Below are 18102 nucleotides of genomic sequence, written 5' to 3'. Positions count from 1 at the left end.
GACAAATAGAAAGTGTGCGTCACTTCCAGTTTCATTCATCTTCTCATTATTCTGTAATGCAAAATGTGAATTGAGAAATTAGATGGATGATACTTGATTGAGTCATTTCTTCACACTACAATGCATTTATTTTATACTAGCTGTTCTTACTGTCTAAGACGGGCTGAAATCTAAGTAATCAACACTGGACTAAAGAATAGACCAGTAAGACCAATTTTCTTATTTTTAGACCTTTATTTGGTATTTTTATTGTTATTTTTCATTTTTTTTACCCTTCTTCTACTTTTAAAATTTTTTTCCTAGCTTTGTAACTGGATGGACACACAGATTCACAACCACACAAACAGACACATGCCCTTTTATTATAGTAGATGGGTACTCTTCGTTGAATGATTTGTCTTTGTCAGAATTGCCTGCAACGTTCTATTCATTATTTTGTTATTTGATTTATAAAGAGTCCTTTTGTGGTGTTTGATAAATTATGACTGAATTATTTTAGCCTCCACATGTTTTGAACACACTGCTTCCTTTCCCCTCATTATCAAATAAAGAATCGTGGAGCTTGCTAAGCCTAAGCCCACCACAAGAAACAAAAGGCAGGAAATAATCTAGGGTGAAACACACATATATTACAAGTGACAGTCATGCACACACCAAATTGACTCAATTTATATTCAGCAGTCAACAATATCTTTGAACTATGTCAGAAAAGCAAAGTGATGCAAGGAAGTTTGCTTGAAGAATGGGAGAAAGTGCAAACTGTACAAAAATGGCACTGTAGTCCAGGATCAAAGCAATATCCAAGCAAAGTGAGTTTGCCAAACTCCACATTATGTACTTTGTGGTATTTAGCATAATATAAATGTGTTGATGACATGCTGTGGTGATAATTTTAATTTTTAAATCACATCAAACTGTGCTACATTAATGCATGACTGGGTAGATATATTTTTTAAAGCTTAAATCTTCAAATATGGATTTCAGTCTTTAAATATGTTCTCCCATGTGCAGTAGTTGCTAAACCTCTAGAAATCTACCTGTATATTATTTGAAGTCATCAAACTGCACGATCAAAATGTGTTTCATCTGTTCCTTGCATGTGTGTGAGTGTTTTAATGAATCATTAGAATATAAAAGTTTCTTTTCTGTGTACCCTTGAGTCATAATTCAAGGACATTAGAGTTACGTTAAATCATTTCCCTAAAGCAATAAGTTGTCCCGATTTTGACGCAGGCCAAAATTGAGATATATATAAGTGATGACAATGGAGATCTGCCAAACTGGATCTTCTTCTGTAGTGAGCATTGCTGATGCTTGCCTTTTGAGGCCTTTAAGGGGATGAATAAGTCACTTAATATGATAGATATAAAAACTAGAAGAGGACACTGCATGCCTTCGGCTAAGGAATTAAGAGGAAACAACTTTTTTGACTGTGCAAAATTTAAAGTTGTGGATTTTTACTTTGAGATTCAATTTACCAAGGCAACATCAGGTATTATAAAGTAAAATGCTACATGCTCTATTGAGTGTACTGAAAGCAATTCAGGACAAATTCATTATTTTCATGATATGATAAGTGCCTGGTAACCCCAAACAGAAAAAACATAAATAGACAATTAAAAAATTACATGTTAAGTGGCATAACTCAGCAATCATAAAAAGAAAAAATACTAGCAGGCAGAAAGCATGTTGCTACGTTCCAAGGTTTTACTAGAGATAAGAAGAACAAAGGAACCAAAATGTGTTAAAACCCATCAGCTTGATGAAGGAACTGTGCCAAGGTCTTAGGGTAAATCCACACCCCTTACTAGTGTTGAGTGATCCGTGATCCGAGCCGATTCCTGTCCACAGTTCGGTACGCATGTGATCCGAAGATTTAAGAAAAAAAAAAGTTCCACTGTATTGTGCTCTCTCAACCTCTCTCGTGCACTAACTCTGTCTCTCTCTTGCGCAACTCGGTACCTCTCGCGCACTGAACTGCAATTAAACCTCTCTCACGCACTATCTCTCGCGCACTAACCCAGTAGCTCTCGCGCACTAAGGCCGGAGTTATACTTCACGCGACGCGACGCATGCTGCAGCGGACGCTCCTGCTACGCAAGCGTTGTAGTGTTTATACTTGCGTGCATACTTTACGTAAATCTGGAGGAATCCACCAGGTGGCAGTGCGAGATATTATCGCGTGAGAACATGTTCGGCTTCTCTGTGTTGTGAATTGCCTAAAACACCTATTAAATTCCGATAACACCTTACCGCAATATCTCTGAAAAGGATGTTTATTGATTAAATCCATAAATCCAGGGATGTATGTGTCCATTCCAGTAAGCATTGGGCACGAGTGAGAAACAGTCCCTTGACGAGGCCTCAGCTCATCGCAAGGTGAATACAAGCACACACATACACTAGCGTCATTTTAGCGGCACCAAATCCCCAAACCTGCATATCTTTGGAAGGAAACCGGAGCACAGTGTGGAATACCAGCAACATAACTCCCTGCGAGACAGCAGTGCTATCGCTCCGCCACCGTGACATCCCCATGTGTGTAATTATTCCCCCATGTGTGTATTTATTAACAGTATTCATTATTTAAACAAAATTATATGTAAAATGTAACATACACATTTTAATGCATTTCATCATGAAAGTGATATCAAGTATAAATCTAAAGATTCTAAATGTGCAGACAGTTGGAATTTCATACATTTAATTTGTTCTGTTTGGCGATCTATTGCTGCTTTCCGCTGCTGAAGCAAAATGCCGACATACAGATGCATTCGTGGTGCTTTTATATTCAAGCGTCACATATTCCCAATCGTAAGACACGATACATTTTAAAAGTCTCACATACCATCTTTTGTGCCATCTATTTTTATTGTTTTACTTTACCTGCTGTCAGGTCCAAGAAGCTCGTAGCGATTAAAAACTGGGATGACGTTTACGACCGTCTGTTTTAACGCTATACATTATGTTGCTGCTTTGTTAAGTTCCAAAAATTAAAACATAAAAAAGACATATATAAATGACACGATACATTTTAAAAGTCTCACATACCATCTTTTGTGCCGTCTGGTTTTTTTTTTTTGCAACTTCACATCGGCTACATAATGTATAGCGCTGTATTTGAGCCATTCATCAAACAGCAAAGTGCGCACATCGATATCCGAAGGATCTCCATAGAGGCTTGCTGTCACATGTAGATAGTAAACAGAGACTCTGACGTCACGTTCTGACTTTTAGCACACTGCGCCCCCCGACTTTTTGCTGGTACTGCAACTCGCGCACGCGTCGCGTTAATTTCTGAGGACCTGCTCAGAGGACGCGTGAAATGAATGCTGGGAACGCGTGGCAGCCATGACGCGGACGCGTACGCGTTCTGAGCGTGAAGTATAAATGAGCCCTTACTCAACCTCTCTCGCGCATTTTAGCTCGACTTTTGTCTGGTTTGCCGCTTCATACGCGTGGTCATGGCCAGCAGTAGGCCAAACCTCCAGCATCATTTAAAAAAAGTTTTAATCAATAATGTAACTTTCCCTGCAGCGTCAATATGCAGCACCAACAGGAGCAGACACATCTCCTCCTCAAAAGAAGTCGGCAATGGCGGAGCTTTTTGGCGAGACCTTTGCACAGAAGGGCTTAGTCACCAAGGCTTTTGCTGACACCATCAAAGAGGAGGTGGTATCCTATGAGGCAGCAAGTGGCATTCCAGTCGATGGTGATCCACTGACTTGGTGGAAAAGCAACAAATGTAAATACCCTAACCATGCCACAATGGCAAGACACCATCTTGCTGTGCCTGGCACTTCAGTGCCTAGCGAGAGGGTGTTCTCAACAGCAGGGGATATAGTTACAGCAAAGAGATCTACACTTTCCCCAGAAAATGTAGACATCCTCATGTTTTTGAAAAAAAAATTGAAATTATAAGCTTAGGTCTGCTTTGCTTTCTTTCTTCTTTTTTGATGATGTGGACATAAGCTAGTTTTTATTTCTCTCTCCATATTCTAAGTAAGAAGCAATGATGCCTTAAATTTCATTTAAAGTTGTTTTTTATTGTGTCCACATTAAAGGAAATAGTTATCATGCCCTATATTGCACCTTAATTTGTATTTATATAATTAAGTGGAATGAGTCATGAGTTGAATGTTTTTAAAAGTCACTTTTACTTTAAAAGTCAGGTTCCTATCCTACTTGCTGTTCTGTCTCCAGTTCTTCAGGATTCACCGTCCCACTCATCCCACCGAGTCGGCTCCACATTACCACTCCTGTTTAGGAGCCTCTTGAACCTGACACTGTCGATAGTTATGACCGGATGAACCAGCAGATGAGGACACAACACGATTCAAGGGATAAGTGCAAAAAGTGTTTTTATTAAAACAAATCAAAACACTGCCCAAAATGTGCAGTGCTTCCAAATGTCAGTAAATAAATAAATACAAAAGTGAAATAAATTGGTTAAATTCCAGATTTAAAATGAAAATGAGAAGTGATAAACAGGAACAACACAGCCATTAGGGTCCTTAATGTGCAGTCAGACGAGCCCAGCACAACATCATCACTGTCTCAACATCTCTCTCATTGCTTGTGCCTAGCTAGTGGAGATGACAACAGCCATGGTCTTCACCTCCTGATGCACATAATCTTAGCTGCTTCACACGGCCTGACAAATAGTATTTTTTTAACATAACTAAGAAGGTGTCTAAAACATATAAACAAATTAACCAATTGTCTTCCTTGGCTTCCCAACCCCCCAAACCAATACCCTGCTTACAGTACTTTTAAAGGCAAATAAATGACTGCAAAAACTTTAAATACAACTCAGATCAGAACAACCTCACAAAAACACCATGACTCCCTATTTACATAGAGTAGCCTCTAATAAACAAATGAAAAACACTTTCATACTGCAAATAAAGTTAAATACAAAACTCAAACATAAAAGTTTCAAAAATACCTTTCCAAAAGTAAAGAAGCAATACATCTTAATTAACTGCTTTCAAAAAGAAAAAAAAAATAATGTAGTTAAGCTTTCTAGGCTAAAAGCAATGGACAGAAAGAGTGTGATACCCTAGGTATGGTGCCAGTCTAATGAAGGGCACACACACACACACACGCAGGCATACACCCAGTCTAAGTCACTGTAGCCCATCTGAATTCCACAATTAATTTAATCTGTATGTGGTTTTCCTCCCTCTTAACAAGAGTATGTAGAGAAAGTTCTATGTAGATATAATGAGAGCATGTAAATCTCATAAAGTAATATTTGAGCACTCGATTCAACCCCAGGATGCTGGATCTGTGAGGAATCAGCACTAAATAATGCATCACTGTGCCACCTGAAACTAAATCAAACAAACAAATTGGTCTGAATTTTCCAAAAAAGATACCTGAATGCAGATCCTAGCAATAACAAAATTAAGAATTGCTTCATGAATTTAGATGTGGTAACCATCAAACCATTGAATTTGGTTAACTATATATATTTTAAAGTGTTTATTTGTTATCAATCAATCAATCAATCAACATTTATTTATATAGCACATATTCATACAAAAAAATGTAGCCCAAAGTGCTTTACAAAATGAATAGAAAAATAGAAGACACAATAAAAAATAAACATAAGTCAACATTAATTAATATAGAATAAGAGTAAGGTCCGATGGCCAGGGTGGACAGAAAAAACAAAAAAAACTCCAAAGGTTGGAGAAAAAAATGAAATCTGTAGGGGTTCCAGACCAAGAGATCGCCCAGTCCCCTCTGTTAAAGGGGGAAACGGTGTCTAGCCACACAATGGTGTTGCCAGTAATAGATGGGGAAAAATATACAGCTTAGTTTTCTTCTAGAAAAATACAATAGAAGAACAGCAAATGGTGCAAACCCTAACAGGTCCTATAACTAGCATGAAAAACCGGAAGCCAATGGCAGTCCCAATGTCACACTTCCTGACACCCTGACTCTGCTAGTGTGAGCACCTGCTTTTTCGACTAGTTTATAAATGAGCATTGCAACAACATAGCCCTTAACAAAGTTATAAAACCAACAAGCTTAAACAAGACCACTGAACATCAAACTATGTAAAAAATCTAAGAAAAAAGACATGAAAAACCTCAGGCACAGATGTAAACAGTGCTTCTGAGTTTTTAACAACAAGAATGTCAAAATGAAATCGACCTTTGTAAAAAGATCAGAAGAGGTGATGTTCAAATCGTTCTTCCATGTCTTCTTTTATAGTGTCCCAAAAAGACCACCAAGAGCTAAGTGACCACGCCCCAAAGATGTCACATACTAAATTATGAAACTTTGTTCCTTTCTTGAATAAGGATTAGAGATGTTGAATGGCACCCCACAGCAGGCTAACAACTACCTGTTATGTTTCTTTTCTAGCAGTTTTATTATTGTACTTTATTTTATTTATTTATTTTTTGCCGTTGTTACAGCAGCAAAAGCAGTTTAGAATCATCCGCCTGCTTTTTGGATTTAAGAGGATGCCACACTAGCAGACTCCACACTGTAAGATAAGTGTCAGGGCTGGTATTTGAACTCTTGAGCAGTGAGGCAGCAACACCAATAATTGTTCTACTATTCTCCCTCGCCTCAGCTATTATAAAGTCTAAATAACTTAAATGCTATTAGTTTTCTAGATCAAATGTTTATTTTACTAGCAGCCATTTACAGACAAAGAAGAAACTCTTTTCTGGTTTAGAACATTATTTCCTATTTTGGAGTTTTTTGGCATCAGACTTGGCATTGTTCTCATTCTGAGTTAAGTTTTCTTTCATGTCACCTAAATTCACATTTAACCTTCTGTTTGTAACCCTTGATTGCAGTAGAGCAGTGGTCACCAACCTTTTCAAGTCGAAGATCCCTGACCTCGGCCTTAATGAAAGGCAAGATCTACAGTACCTATCGAAGAATAGATAGAAAAAGACAGCCCAGATTGTACTTCCAACTTGAAGCCTTTTATTTAGTATTTGAATTGTATTTGAATTTAATATACATTAAATGTTCTTTTCTTTTTCTTTTTTTACTTAACTCGGAAGCAACCATCATATAATCAGATCATATGAAGTGGCACTGAACTCAAGAAAAATGCCATTGTCAGCAGTAAAGTGCTTATTCACTGAAGTTTCTGACGGTACTACCTACCCTTAACATTTTATAAATGAACTGTTTTATCAACAAAATTATCAACAATCTCAAATTAAGCTAAGTGCAGTTATGTCCCATCATATGCAACATCACTTTTCTCAATGCCACCAGAAGGCAAAACTGCTGAAGTAATGTTACTCACTCAAGTCAGTGTGATGGCTGTGACTGAATACTCTCTGTGAGTCGTCTGAAGTCTGGCTCATAGCTAGAGATAGCCAGTTTGAGGCAGTCTGTGAGGTGTCTGTCAGTAAGGCGGCTCCTGTATTTTGATTTGATTATTTTCATCTGTGAAAATGCCATTTCACAGAGGTAAGTTGATCCAAAATAGGCACTCACTTTTAGTGCACATGCAGTGAGGAGCGGAAACTTTTCTCTGTTGACAAGTCCCCAAAAGTCACTGTCCCTTGATCTGGCTTTCAGCTCAATGTCATTTTGCAAATCAACTATCTCCATGTCAACTCCACTTGACAAAGAAAATACTTGCTGGAATTTGGCTGCAACCTGTTCTATATCAATGAGCATGAATGGGTTTGAGACAAATGCAGCAATGCATTCCATTTCGTTTAACTCACCAAAACGCATATTGAACTCTGTTGCAACTTTGTCCAGGTGAGCACAGTATTTCTCAGGGTGAAAAACGTCCTTGTCTTTAATGCTCTGTGACATTTTTTCCAGGTTGGGAAAGTGTGTTAGCCTCCCGTTTTTAAGATGTGTGATCCAAACACCAAGCTTAGACTTAAAAGCATTCACTGCGCTGATCATGTGTGGCAGGTGTCGGTCTTTTCCTGGAGCTCGTTATTGAGTGTATTCAGCTTTGCGGTCAAGTCTGTCAGAAACCCCAGGTCACACAGCCACGCATCATCTGACAGTTCCTTGTGCTCCTCGTTTCTTGCAGATAGAAATGTCTTTATCTCAGGCAGTAAGTCAACAAACCGCTGGAGCACTTTCCCGCGGCTCAACCACCGCACATCAGCATGAAGTAGTAGGTCTCCATACGCGGCATCGAGCTCATCCAGTAACGCCTTGAATAAGCGACGCTGAAGTGCTTTTGCTCGTATCGAGTTTATCAGTTTGACCACCAATGACATTACGTGTGAAAAATCTACGACTTTCCCTGATAAGGCCTGCTGATGAATGACACAATGATAATTCTTGAACTCGGGAAAATCAGGGTCATTACGGCACAGTGCTATAAAACCCAGGCGCACGCCACGCATCGCCGGTGCTCCGTCGGTGGTAATTGCTACCAGTTTATGAATGGGGATATCATTTTCGCTTACATATTTTTTAAACTCAGTGTAAATATCCTCACCTCGCGTTCTCTCCTTTAAGTGCAAAAGAGTGAGGAAGTCCTCTTTTGTAGAATCCTGGAAAGCCATTCTGACAAAAACAACAAGCTGAGCTGTGTCCACTGCATCCAGAGATTCGTCGAACTGCAGTGAAAAATATTCACAGAGTGACAAGTCCTTTAACACCTGTCGATCCACGTCCTCTGACAGTGACTCGACCCTCCTTGCCACTGATGCAGGGCCGAGAGGCACAGCACGGAGTGAGGCTTTTATGTCGTCTTTGTTTTTGAAATCCTTGAAAATAGTCTCTGCAGTAATGGCCATGGCTTCCTTGAATAATTCGCCATCCGTAAAAGGCTTTTTGTTTTTAGCCAGAAAGTAACTTACACGAAACGATGCTTCAGTAGCAGCCTTATTTTGATCAGCAGATTTTGTAAAAAGTGATTGCTGGGCCTTCAACTCAGATCTCAGCTCGTCAACTTTCCGTGCACGAATCGCGCTCTTTTGCGGGTAGCGGTCTTTAAATTTCGGGTGGTTGGTATTGTGATGCCGCTCCAGATTCCCTCTTTTACATAATGCTTGTTTTTGGTGGCACAACATACATACACACTTCTCTTTTACCAAGGTAAACAGAAATTCCTGTTCCCATTCTGGATGAAAATTGTATGTTTTTGCCTTCTTTCGTGGAGCCTCCGCCATTCTAATTTGTAGTATGTTAACTCGCGCGGGCTATCACAATGGAGATCCATATTGACGTTTGCGACAGTTAATTTACGGGTGCTCTTCTTTTATCTGATTGGTCACTTCATTGAAAATAAAGCAGTTGGATTAAGAGATACAGATGCTTGCAAAACTGAAAACGTTTTTATTTTCGGGAGCTACCGGGACAGTGATAAAGATCTACCAGTCGATCGCGATCGACGGGTTGGCGACCACTACAGTAGAGTGTTCTACCGTGTTAGCCATAGATTGATACACTAGAAAGTAGGTTGAAATGTCTCCTGTACTAACCCTTGATTGGGAATTTTGATTCAGTTTTTTTTTTCTAATATGTGGATTACCTTCTCTCTGAATCTTATAAAGAAATTAACAATATTTAAGAGAAAAATATGTCTTTTATTACAAGATGTTATTAATTTTTAGACTGTATAAATATGCACTATTAATAATCACATGATTATTTTTATATACAGACCAATCTAAAACAAAAATGTCACTTATTAAAAATTCTTTAATAATGTTATTAAGTTAGTAATATATCTTAAATGTCATCATAGGTCATTCACTTATAATAAAGAAATATTGATTTTATAAAGAAACTACTTCTTAAACATCTTTAGTTTGAAACAAGTCATCAAAATTCCAGTGCTGTTATTTATGATTCTATTAAGACCTAAAGATGCACAAGCTTTGACCGTTTTTAAATAGTTGATCAAACATTTAAATCTACTGATAGACTCTGTAGATAGCCGCTGGCCTTTTTGTACAGATCTTATATAAATGAAAAACATTCTTATTTGTTTGTTGATAAAAATAGATCTACTAAATGAACAAGTACATTGATAAGAGAGAGCTAAAACTGCCCGCCTAGTACATTTGTTGTTGTACCCCCTGTTGTTTGACACCCACTGCATGCCCAACCTACCTGGAAAGGCGTCTCTCTTTGAACTGCCTTTCCTGAGGTTTCTTCTATTTTTTCAAAACAAGGGTTTTTTTTTTTTTTTGGTGAATTTTTCCTTTTCTTCTTAGAGAGTCAAGGCTGGAGGGCTGTCAAGAGGCAGGGCCTGTTAAAACTCATTGCGGCACTCCTTGTGTGATTTTAGGCTATATAAAAATAAATTGTATTGTATTGTATTTAGTCAATTAAAAGGTTCTCTGGTTTCATAAAGGTTCTAGAAATCTCCTAGAGTGTAAACCACAAATTCATACAGCTACAGTGGAGACTCCTCTGGCTTTTGAAAATGTTGCTATAAAATATTGCACAATTAAACTATTTTAAAATCAAATGAGCTTAATGAACTAAAGCACATTTGTAAAATTCCACATGTTTGTACTCCTAAAACAATTAATTAAGTAAAATGCATTGTATTCAAGCTTATTTTCAATATATTATTTGGGTTCTCTAATTATAGGATAAATATGAAACACAACAGGTAATTTAAAATATAATAATAATAATAATAGCATATTTGGCAATCATCTTTATTCAACAGAATTTACAAATACTGTATTAGAATAAATAATATAAACATCTTGATACACTCATTTTATTAATAGTCAAAGCAAAATTTTTGTGATCATATTATATAAGATTAAACAGTCAAAACTTTCAAATAACAAAAGTAATAATAGTGTAATGAAATCCCAGCCCAACCAGAACATACATACTGTATAACCCATCATCCTCCACCAACCCCTCATGAAATTCACACCACAAAGCAAAATTAACAAGACTAAACCTGCAACAATTAAGCATTTAACATTCTACATTACATTATACAGAAAGGGAAAAACAAATGCAGAGAAATCAAATTACTTTCCTCTTGATTCAATTTTTTTCCTGAAGATTTAGTATTTAATCTTAACTGAAAGTAGAGATATACCAATTTTAAGGTCAATAGTTATTATAGATGGAAAACAAAAGGATCAATGTGATGCCATGTCTAGACAAAATGCAAATTAATGTAAAAATCTTAGTACAAATTCTCTTCTAAAATAAATCTCCAGCAATAAAAATTAATCTGAATTAGCTTTAATCCACAATTATTCAACTGATTAAATGAGACTGCCACTAACTGCGGGGAGCAAGGCCTCCATCTGTGTAGTAGAGTTAGCCTGTGCATAACATAATCATCGGTGTAGTGTTTAGTACTATACAATGCATTTGTTAACAAACACAAACTCTAAATATTTTAAATCAAATCAGTAGATATTTTAAAAAAATAATACTTATGTTGTAATCTGTTTCTTTGTACTCTGAAATTTATCCCTGACTATTAAATATTTTATTTGAGGAAACTATTCATCAGATTTTATATTACTATAGTGTGCTTGGAAAGTAATCACAGTAGGACTAAAGCATTTTTCACCTTAACTTGAGTCCATTTATATTCCAAACATGAAAATATAAAGTTTAATGCTATATAAAAATGTTATCTTATTTAAACTAATAGATTATTAGATCCTTGGTTATAGTAGGATGTCAGCAGATGATCAATGTGATTCCTGCCAATTTTTACTCAAATGAAAATTGTTTTCACAGATTTACTTTGCATATGAATTTATACAAAAGGCTAGAATCACTTTGAATATTTGCATCATATTTTTTTCTTTAATCAGTCTATAATCCGTTAATAGCAAATATATACTTTTTTCTAATTAGTTTTTTCATTCAGTAGTTGCAAAAATTATTTCCTCCTCCTTCAGCATTTTCATGTTTTACTATAAAACAATATTAATAATGTATTTAATTGGGATATTGTGTCATCAATCAATATACAAGGGTAAATCAAAAAGTAAAGAAAATTTGAAAATTTTCCAGTAACCACAACAGATGCAATACAGAGGCAGCTGATGCCATACAACATGTTCACGATGGCTTATGGGTAGTTTGAACACGCACAGCACGGCACAACACTCTGACATTAGTCTAGTTGTAGCCAAAGTTAAATTTACACCATTGCTGAACAACACAGCGTAGTGAGATTTCATTGGGCACAGGGAGTGAAACCTGCTAAAATTCAATGAAGGACTGCATTCCTCTAACAGCAGACTCTCTTGTGTGACAATATAATGAAACAAGGTACAAGCACATAACACGCCAGCACTTACTGCATTCCATTACCTTGTTGAAATAAGAGATGGTATTTATATGTGATATACTTGAAAGTGGTTCTGAGTCCATAACTTTATTATTTACTCTTTTTTTGGTGTATTTTCTCATAATATTGCATACATTACAATTATATTGCTTTGCTATTTCTTCAGACTTCTTAATTATTCTGTTAAATCTTCACAGTGTCTATATCCATGCTATTATGCATGGATTATTTGTTTTTCATTGCTCATGCTATTAATGTTAGAGGCCTTTGAATGTCTGTGTGAATTGATAACACTACTATGTATATGTCTTGGAATTTCTCACTATTCCCACTATTGATCACTGAATTGTTTCATGTTCACATTACTATTTCAGATGATTAGAGAGTATTGTAAGCATTTGATTGTGTGACTGCATATACAGTATTGCTTTTCGTTTGGATTTTCTGGTTTTCTGTATTATTCTGCTTCTTCCTCTGGATTTTTGCCTGTAGATTAGTGTATTAAGACTTGAGTTTGGGAACCCCTGACAGCTATATAGTTTTGGTTTACCATTTTTTTTCTTATATTCTGTTAATATGGATATAATAAGTAATATTTGCACAATATATGCATGTTTACAGACATGAACTAGGATTTCCTGGATCTGTTTTACTATAATAATTTTTAATCAGTATTAATTTAGTTGACTTTGTTGCCAGATATTTTATAATATTTAGCGCAAAATGTTTTCTAGAATTGCCATAAACCCTAACCCTAACCCTAATTCACATTGCAGCCTAAGCGAAGATGTAGGAGAGACAGATCTTGAAATTAAGAAGAAAATCTTATGAGTTGCTTTAGCCTTCCTCACTTGATCGCAGAGCATGCAATGGCATAATTTAGGGGTACTTATTGTTGAGATTAAAAGCCCATTTCTTGCCTTTTGCTCTTTTTCTTGACTTTGTTCCTAATTGTTTTTCACACCTTTCCTGTAAAATAACTACAGGCCTTAATTTAATTCCTCAGGTGCATTGCCAGATACTGCAGTAACCTCAAGTTATGTACTGTATAAGTAGCTCAGTTATTTTCTTTGTTTGAAATATAAAGATAAAGAAACAATAAGATAAGCAGTAGTGCAGTTACAATACAACAATTAAATGTAAAAAAAGGATCAACACACACACACACACACACACACACACATATATATATATATATATATATATATATATATATATATATATATATATATATATATATATATATATATAGTCTGTTTGGTTAGAGGACACCTTCAAGGTTCTGTCAAGGTAAGTTATACTCCCCCAGGGAAAGAGAGGTGATAACCAGAGTGTAGAGGAAAAGGAGCTCCCACGATGACACAGGCATCCAATTTACTATGGCGATAGCCAATTTATTTATTTTTATTATAATTTTTTATTTCTAACATTATAAATACATAAGTGCACTGCAGAGGTGACCCAGCACATGAAGTTGTGTTGCATCATCTTCCAATATATATATCACAATATTTTATTTCCCATTCACTTTTCTTAGTACACTTCATCCACTCTTGAACCATTTATTTTTTATTTTAGGTTTATCTCTACCTGCTTTTGGCATTTATCTTTTTTCTTGATGCTCTAATTGCATATATACCCTAAAGTTATAATAGTACAAGTCAAACAAGTCAGGCAGTAATAGTTATTTATATTCTGTGATTTCTTTTTCAATTCATTATTTATTCACCAAGGGTTTCTTTTAGGTTTGCTGTTGCTTCTAAATTTTTGAATTTTCTGCATGAAAAGAATAGCTTTAATTGACATCGTTGCTTTTCAACCATCGGCATACCTAAATTATCATCCCATTTTGCTTCTTTAGTGCTTTGCTGTATCTGCTCAAAATCTGCATTACAAAAATTATTTTTTGTTTATAAGTATGCTCTGTCACAACATTGTGAAACTTATTACACTGTGATCACTAAATTATCATTTTTCAATGACCTCTGCACTTTATCCTGTTTTGGCTCTAAGTTACTAAAAATAACTACTTCTCACTTCTTACTAGTGCTTTGGCATGCTGGATTAAAAACCAATTCCTGTTCATTTGCTTCACTATTTGGTACTAATTTAAATTCAATAACACATTCTCGGTGCTGTATGTCTTATTGTATCTGTTATTTGAACCCATTTCCATTAAGATGTGGCTCATCACCATTCTGAGTCATATTCAAATTGCGTCTTACATATAATAAATGGCCACACTCCTTCTTTTTATCTGGTCTATCTTTTCTGCCTCTGTATATTCCCAATCATAATCCTAAATCCGCTAACACTGGTTTACTTATTATCCCGAGAGCCAAGCATAAAAGAACCAATGAGGTGGTCTTTTGTTCATATGCATCAAAACTCTTGCTAATACCATGAAACATTTTAAAAACCCACTTTTCAAATTTGACTTTTTAACAATTCTTCCTCTTTTCATTTGCAGCTGTTATAACAGATTACAACTAGCCACAAGAACATGTCCTACAACCTGTGGAAAGAAGGCTGTACCATTAGGTTGCTGGACAAGCACAAAAGAAGAATGAGTAAATGGATAAATAACTTGTAGTTTTATAGGCTTTTAGGCATATGTAACTTGTATGCTTAAATGTTTGTTGTATACTGCATGCTTAAGTACTGCCTTATTGAAATAATTAGAACATATTTAAGCAGAAAATACTTCAGTATTTTAAATAAACATTCTGCCTTCATTTGGAATTAATCTTCCTTGATTTTCTGAATCACAAGCTTTACTTTTGCTCTCGACATTACTCTAGACCAGGGGTACCCAATACGTTGATCACGATCGACCGGTAGATCGGAAAGGTGGTGCAGGTAGATCGCGTTGCATTCAAAAAAATATTTTTTTTAAATGTTAGTCTATATATCCTCCCTATGGCATTTGCAACTTGATTAACATACAGGGCAGCCAGTCTGAGATCTCTTTTCTTCTAACACACTGGTCATCCCGCACGCATGATCAAACGCGCGAACTACAGCAAAACTCCGGCTGTAATCTAGTTATCCTTCCAGTTTATATCGACTAAAGAAGGGATTAAAAAAAAAATTGTTTGGGGAGGGTATGGGCTGGATGTGAAATTGGAAGAGGATTTTTGATCTCACAATGTCACAATCGAAGTGCATTTGTCTGATCTGTCAATCTATCATTGCTATTCCAAAGAAGGAAAATGTGGAAAGGCACTTTCGAACTGTTCATAAAAACTATGAAACTGACTTCCTTCCGAAAAGTGATCAGAGAAAGAGAAAGGAGAGGGAACTAAAATCGCAGTTAATCGGACAGCCGTCATTTTTCACTCGGCTGAATTCAAAAGCAAAGGCAGACACACCGAAACATCGTTCCTGATGAGTCATTCGATCATTAAGCATAAGAAGTCCTTCCAAGATGGAGAGATGATAAAAGATGCCTTCGTTGAGACAGATGGCTAGGGAGAAATTCCTGTTGAGATTTCTAGACCCCTGGCCGGAGAAAAAGGAGTTTCTCCTTGTCATTAAACATGCAGAATACAAGCAACTTAATAACGGATCAATTGCCGCTAGACTTGGTATTTTTTTTCCGATCTGACCAACATGTTGAATGGGCTTAATTACAGCTGCAAGGAAAAGAACTCCATGGTCAATATTATTAGCTCAGTTAATGCTTTCAAACGAAAAATGCAACATCTGTCCTCAAAGCTGCAGCGCCTTGATTTGGGGAACATCCAAAACCTCGCGTCAGAGCTGGAGACGCAAAGGAAGGCATGGTCGCAACTTGACAGCATTCGCTACACAGAGCAGATTGAAAATTGCCTGTCAGATTTTGACAGACGATTTCCAGACTCAGCTTTACTTGAGCCAACTGCTACATTTAAGTGCTATCGATTTAGGGAAGATGTTGAGGGTGATTCACTCAAATCAAAAATTGCAACACTGTTTCACCTAAAACTCCTCTACAGTGGAAGATGAGATTTTGACACTAAATGATGACATTCAGCTGAAGTCTGGGGCTCTTGGACATTTTTGGAACTTACTCACAGAGGAAAAGTACCCAAACATGAAGAAATGTGCTACCTCCTTGACTGCATTACTCGGCTCTACTTATTTATGTGAGTCAGTCTTTTCCCGGATGAAGATTATTAAATCCAAATACTGTAGTGACCATAAATGTATTGAATTGTTATTGTGCCATAAAGTTTATTCAGTTACTGTATACAAGGTGTGACAACAAGGCAAAGCCCTCACTGACTCACTCATCACTAATTCTCCAACTTCCCATGTAGGTAGAAGGTTGAAATTTGGCAGGCTCATTCCTTACAGGTTACGTATAAAAGTTAAGTAGGTTTCATTTCAAAATTCTACGCGTAACGGTCATAATTGAATCCTACTTACGTACATACATACATCCATAGCCTGCAGCTCGGTCGCCGTGTGAGGCGGCATTGCGTCCCCCATCACCACACCTCCCACGTAGTTGGCTGCCTGCCTATATTGCGTCCTCCATCCCCACACCTCCCACGTAATTGACTGCCTGCCCACATAAGGCCGTCCGTCATTCCGGTCTCTTCATTCCCTTCTTTGCTTCGCCATGGTATTTAAGTCTCCCTTCTGATAACTGCAGCCTTTTTATTTAATCCATAGCTTCTCCGCTGTTTTATTGTTTGTTTATTACGATGCAAAGTTATCGATGAAGGCGGTTGTATGCTTACAACGCTTGACAGATGCCGAATGTCACTTCAACACAAGTCCTTCAAATACCAACGTAATTGAAACAAACCATGAAACTCAAACTGATTATGACAGCAGCAATCCAAGCTGTGAGAAAACAGTAAAAAGGAGGCGTGTCAGATGTCGTGGTACATTTTCTGATGCAGCTAGACGGAAACAACTTCGTGACGCTGCCACCAAATACTCGTAGAAAAATCCACAAGTTAATAGACACGCTGTCGCTAAATACTCGCAGGCAAATCCACAAGTTCATAGAAACGCTGCGGGTAAATACTCGCAGGCAATTCCACAAGTTCATAGGCACGCTGCCGCTAAATATTCGCAGGCAAATCCACAAGTTAATACCGGGAATGCCTGTTAAACATCTTAGATTCACAAGTAGCGATTTGGGTAGTGAGATGTCTATCGAGGTGATCACCATCGATCAAAGAACTGTCACTTACTGAGTGGTTTCCAACCCCGGAGATGCCGCCTGCCTTTTACATTCTCTGTGTTACATATTGCACAGCCATATCAAGCTCAATCTTGATATCTGGAGGAACATTGTGTCTTGTGTAATGATTGACTGGGACAGGTTTAAGGTGTGGACTGATGACGGTACAGGAGATAATTATACTACACAGGAGCACTATAAGAGTGAAATGCTTAAGCCCTTCACCTATGCTTCTGCATGTGAGTTGATGGCTGCCGCTGAACTGTTTGGTTGTCACTTTCAAGTCTACCGAAATGGCCAAATATTGTACACCTTTGGAGAACCGCCAATGGCACTTAAATTTCTTAGATTCACCGGTGATGATTTGAGTAGTGGACACTTTGATGTTTATGAATGTTTCAACTCTCAAAAGCTGGATGTGAAGTTATTGATGAAGCCAGTTGTATGCTTACAACACTTGACAGATGCCGAATGTCACTTTAACACATGTCCTTCAAATACTAACGTAATTGAAACAAACCATGAAACTCAAACCGATTATGAGAGCAGCAATCCAAGCTGTGAGAAAACAGTAAAAAGGAGGTGTGTCAGACGTTGTGGTACATTTTCTGATGCAGCTAGACGAAAACAACTTTGTGATGCTGCCGCCAAATACTCGCAGAAAAATTCA

The 18102-nt window shown here is 37.0% G+C and overlaps 1 protein-coding gene across 2 annotated transcripts in view; it reads left to right on the top strand.

Annotated features, from left to right (window-relative positions):
* mfsd3 (major facilitator superfamily domain containing 3) overlaps nucleotides 1-14891 on the top strand; it is a 182869-nt gene extending 167978 nt beyond the window's left edge. Inside the window, exon 7 of one of the 2 annotated variants that reach the window (XM_039750715.1) lies at nucleotides 14724-14891. In XM_039750715.1, the coding sequence (XP_039606649.1) occupies nucleotides 14724-14823 (100 nt within the window). In that variant the 3' untranslated portion in view covers nucleotides 14824-14891. The remainder of the gene's footprint in view (nucleotides 1-14723) is intronic. The other variant, XM_039750720.1, reaches the window with a different exon arrangement.
* The last annotated feature ends 3211 nt before the right edge of the window (nucleotides 14892-18102 follow it).

The sequence above is a fragment of the Polypterus senegalus genome, chromosome 4 (assembly GCF_016835505.1).
Source record: "Polypterus senegalus isolate Bchr_013 chromosome 4, ASM1683550v1, whole genome shotgun sequence".
Classification (NCBI taxonomy): domain Eukaryota; kingdom Metazoa; phylum Chordata; class Cladistia; order Polypteriformes; family Polypteridae; genus Polypterus; species Polypterus senegalus.
Note: the sequence above shows the minus strand (reverse complement) of the source record. Positions and strands in the feature narration are given on the sequence as shown.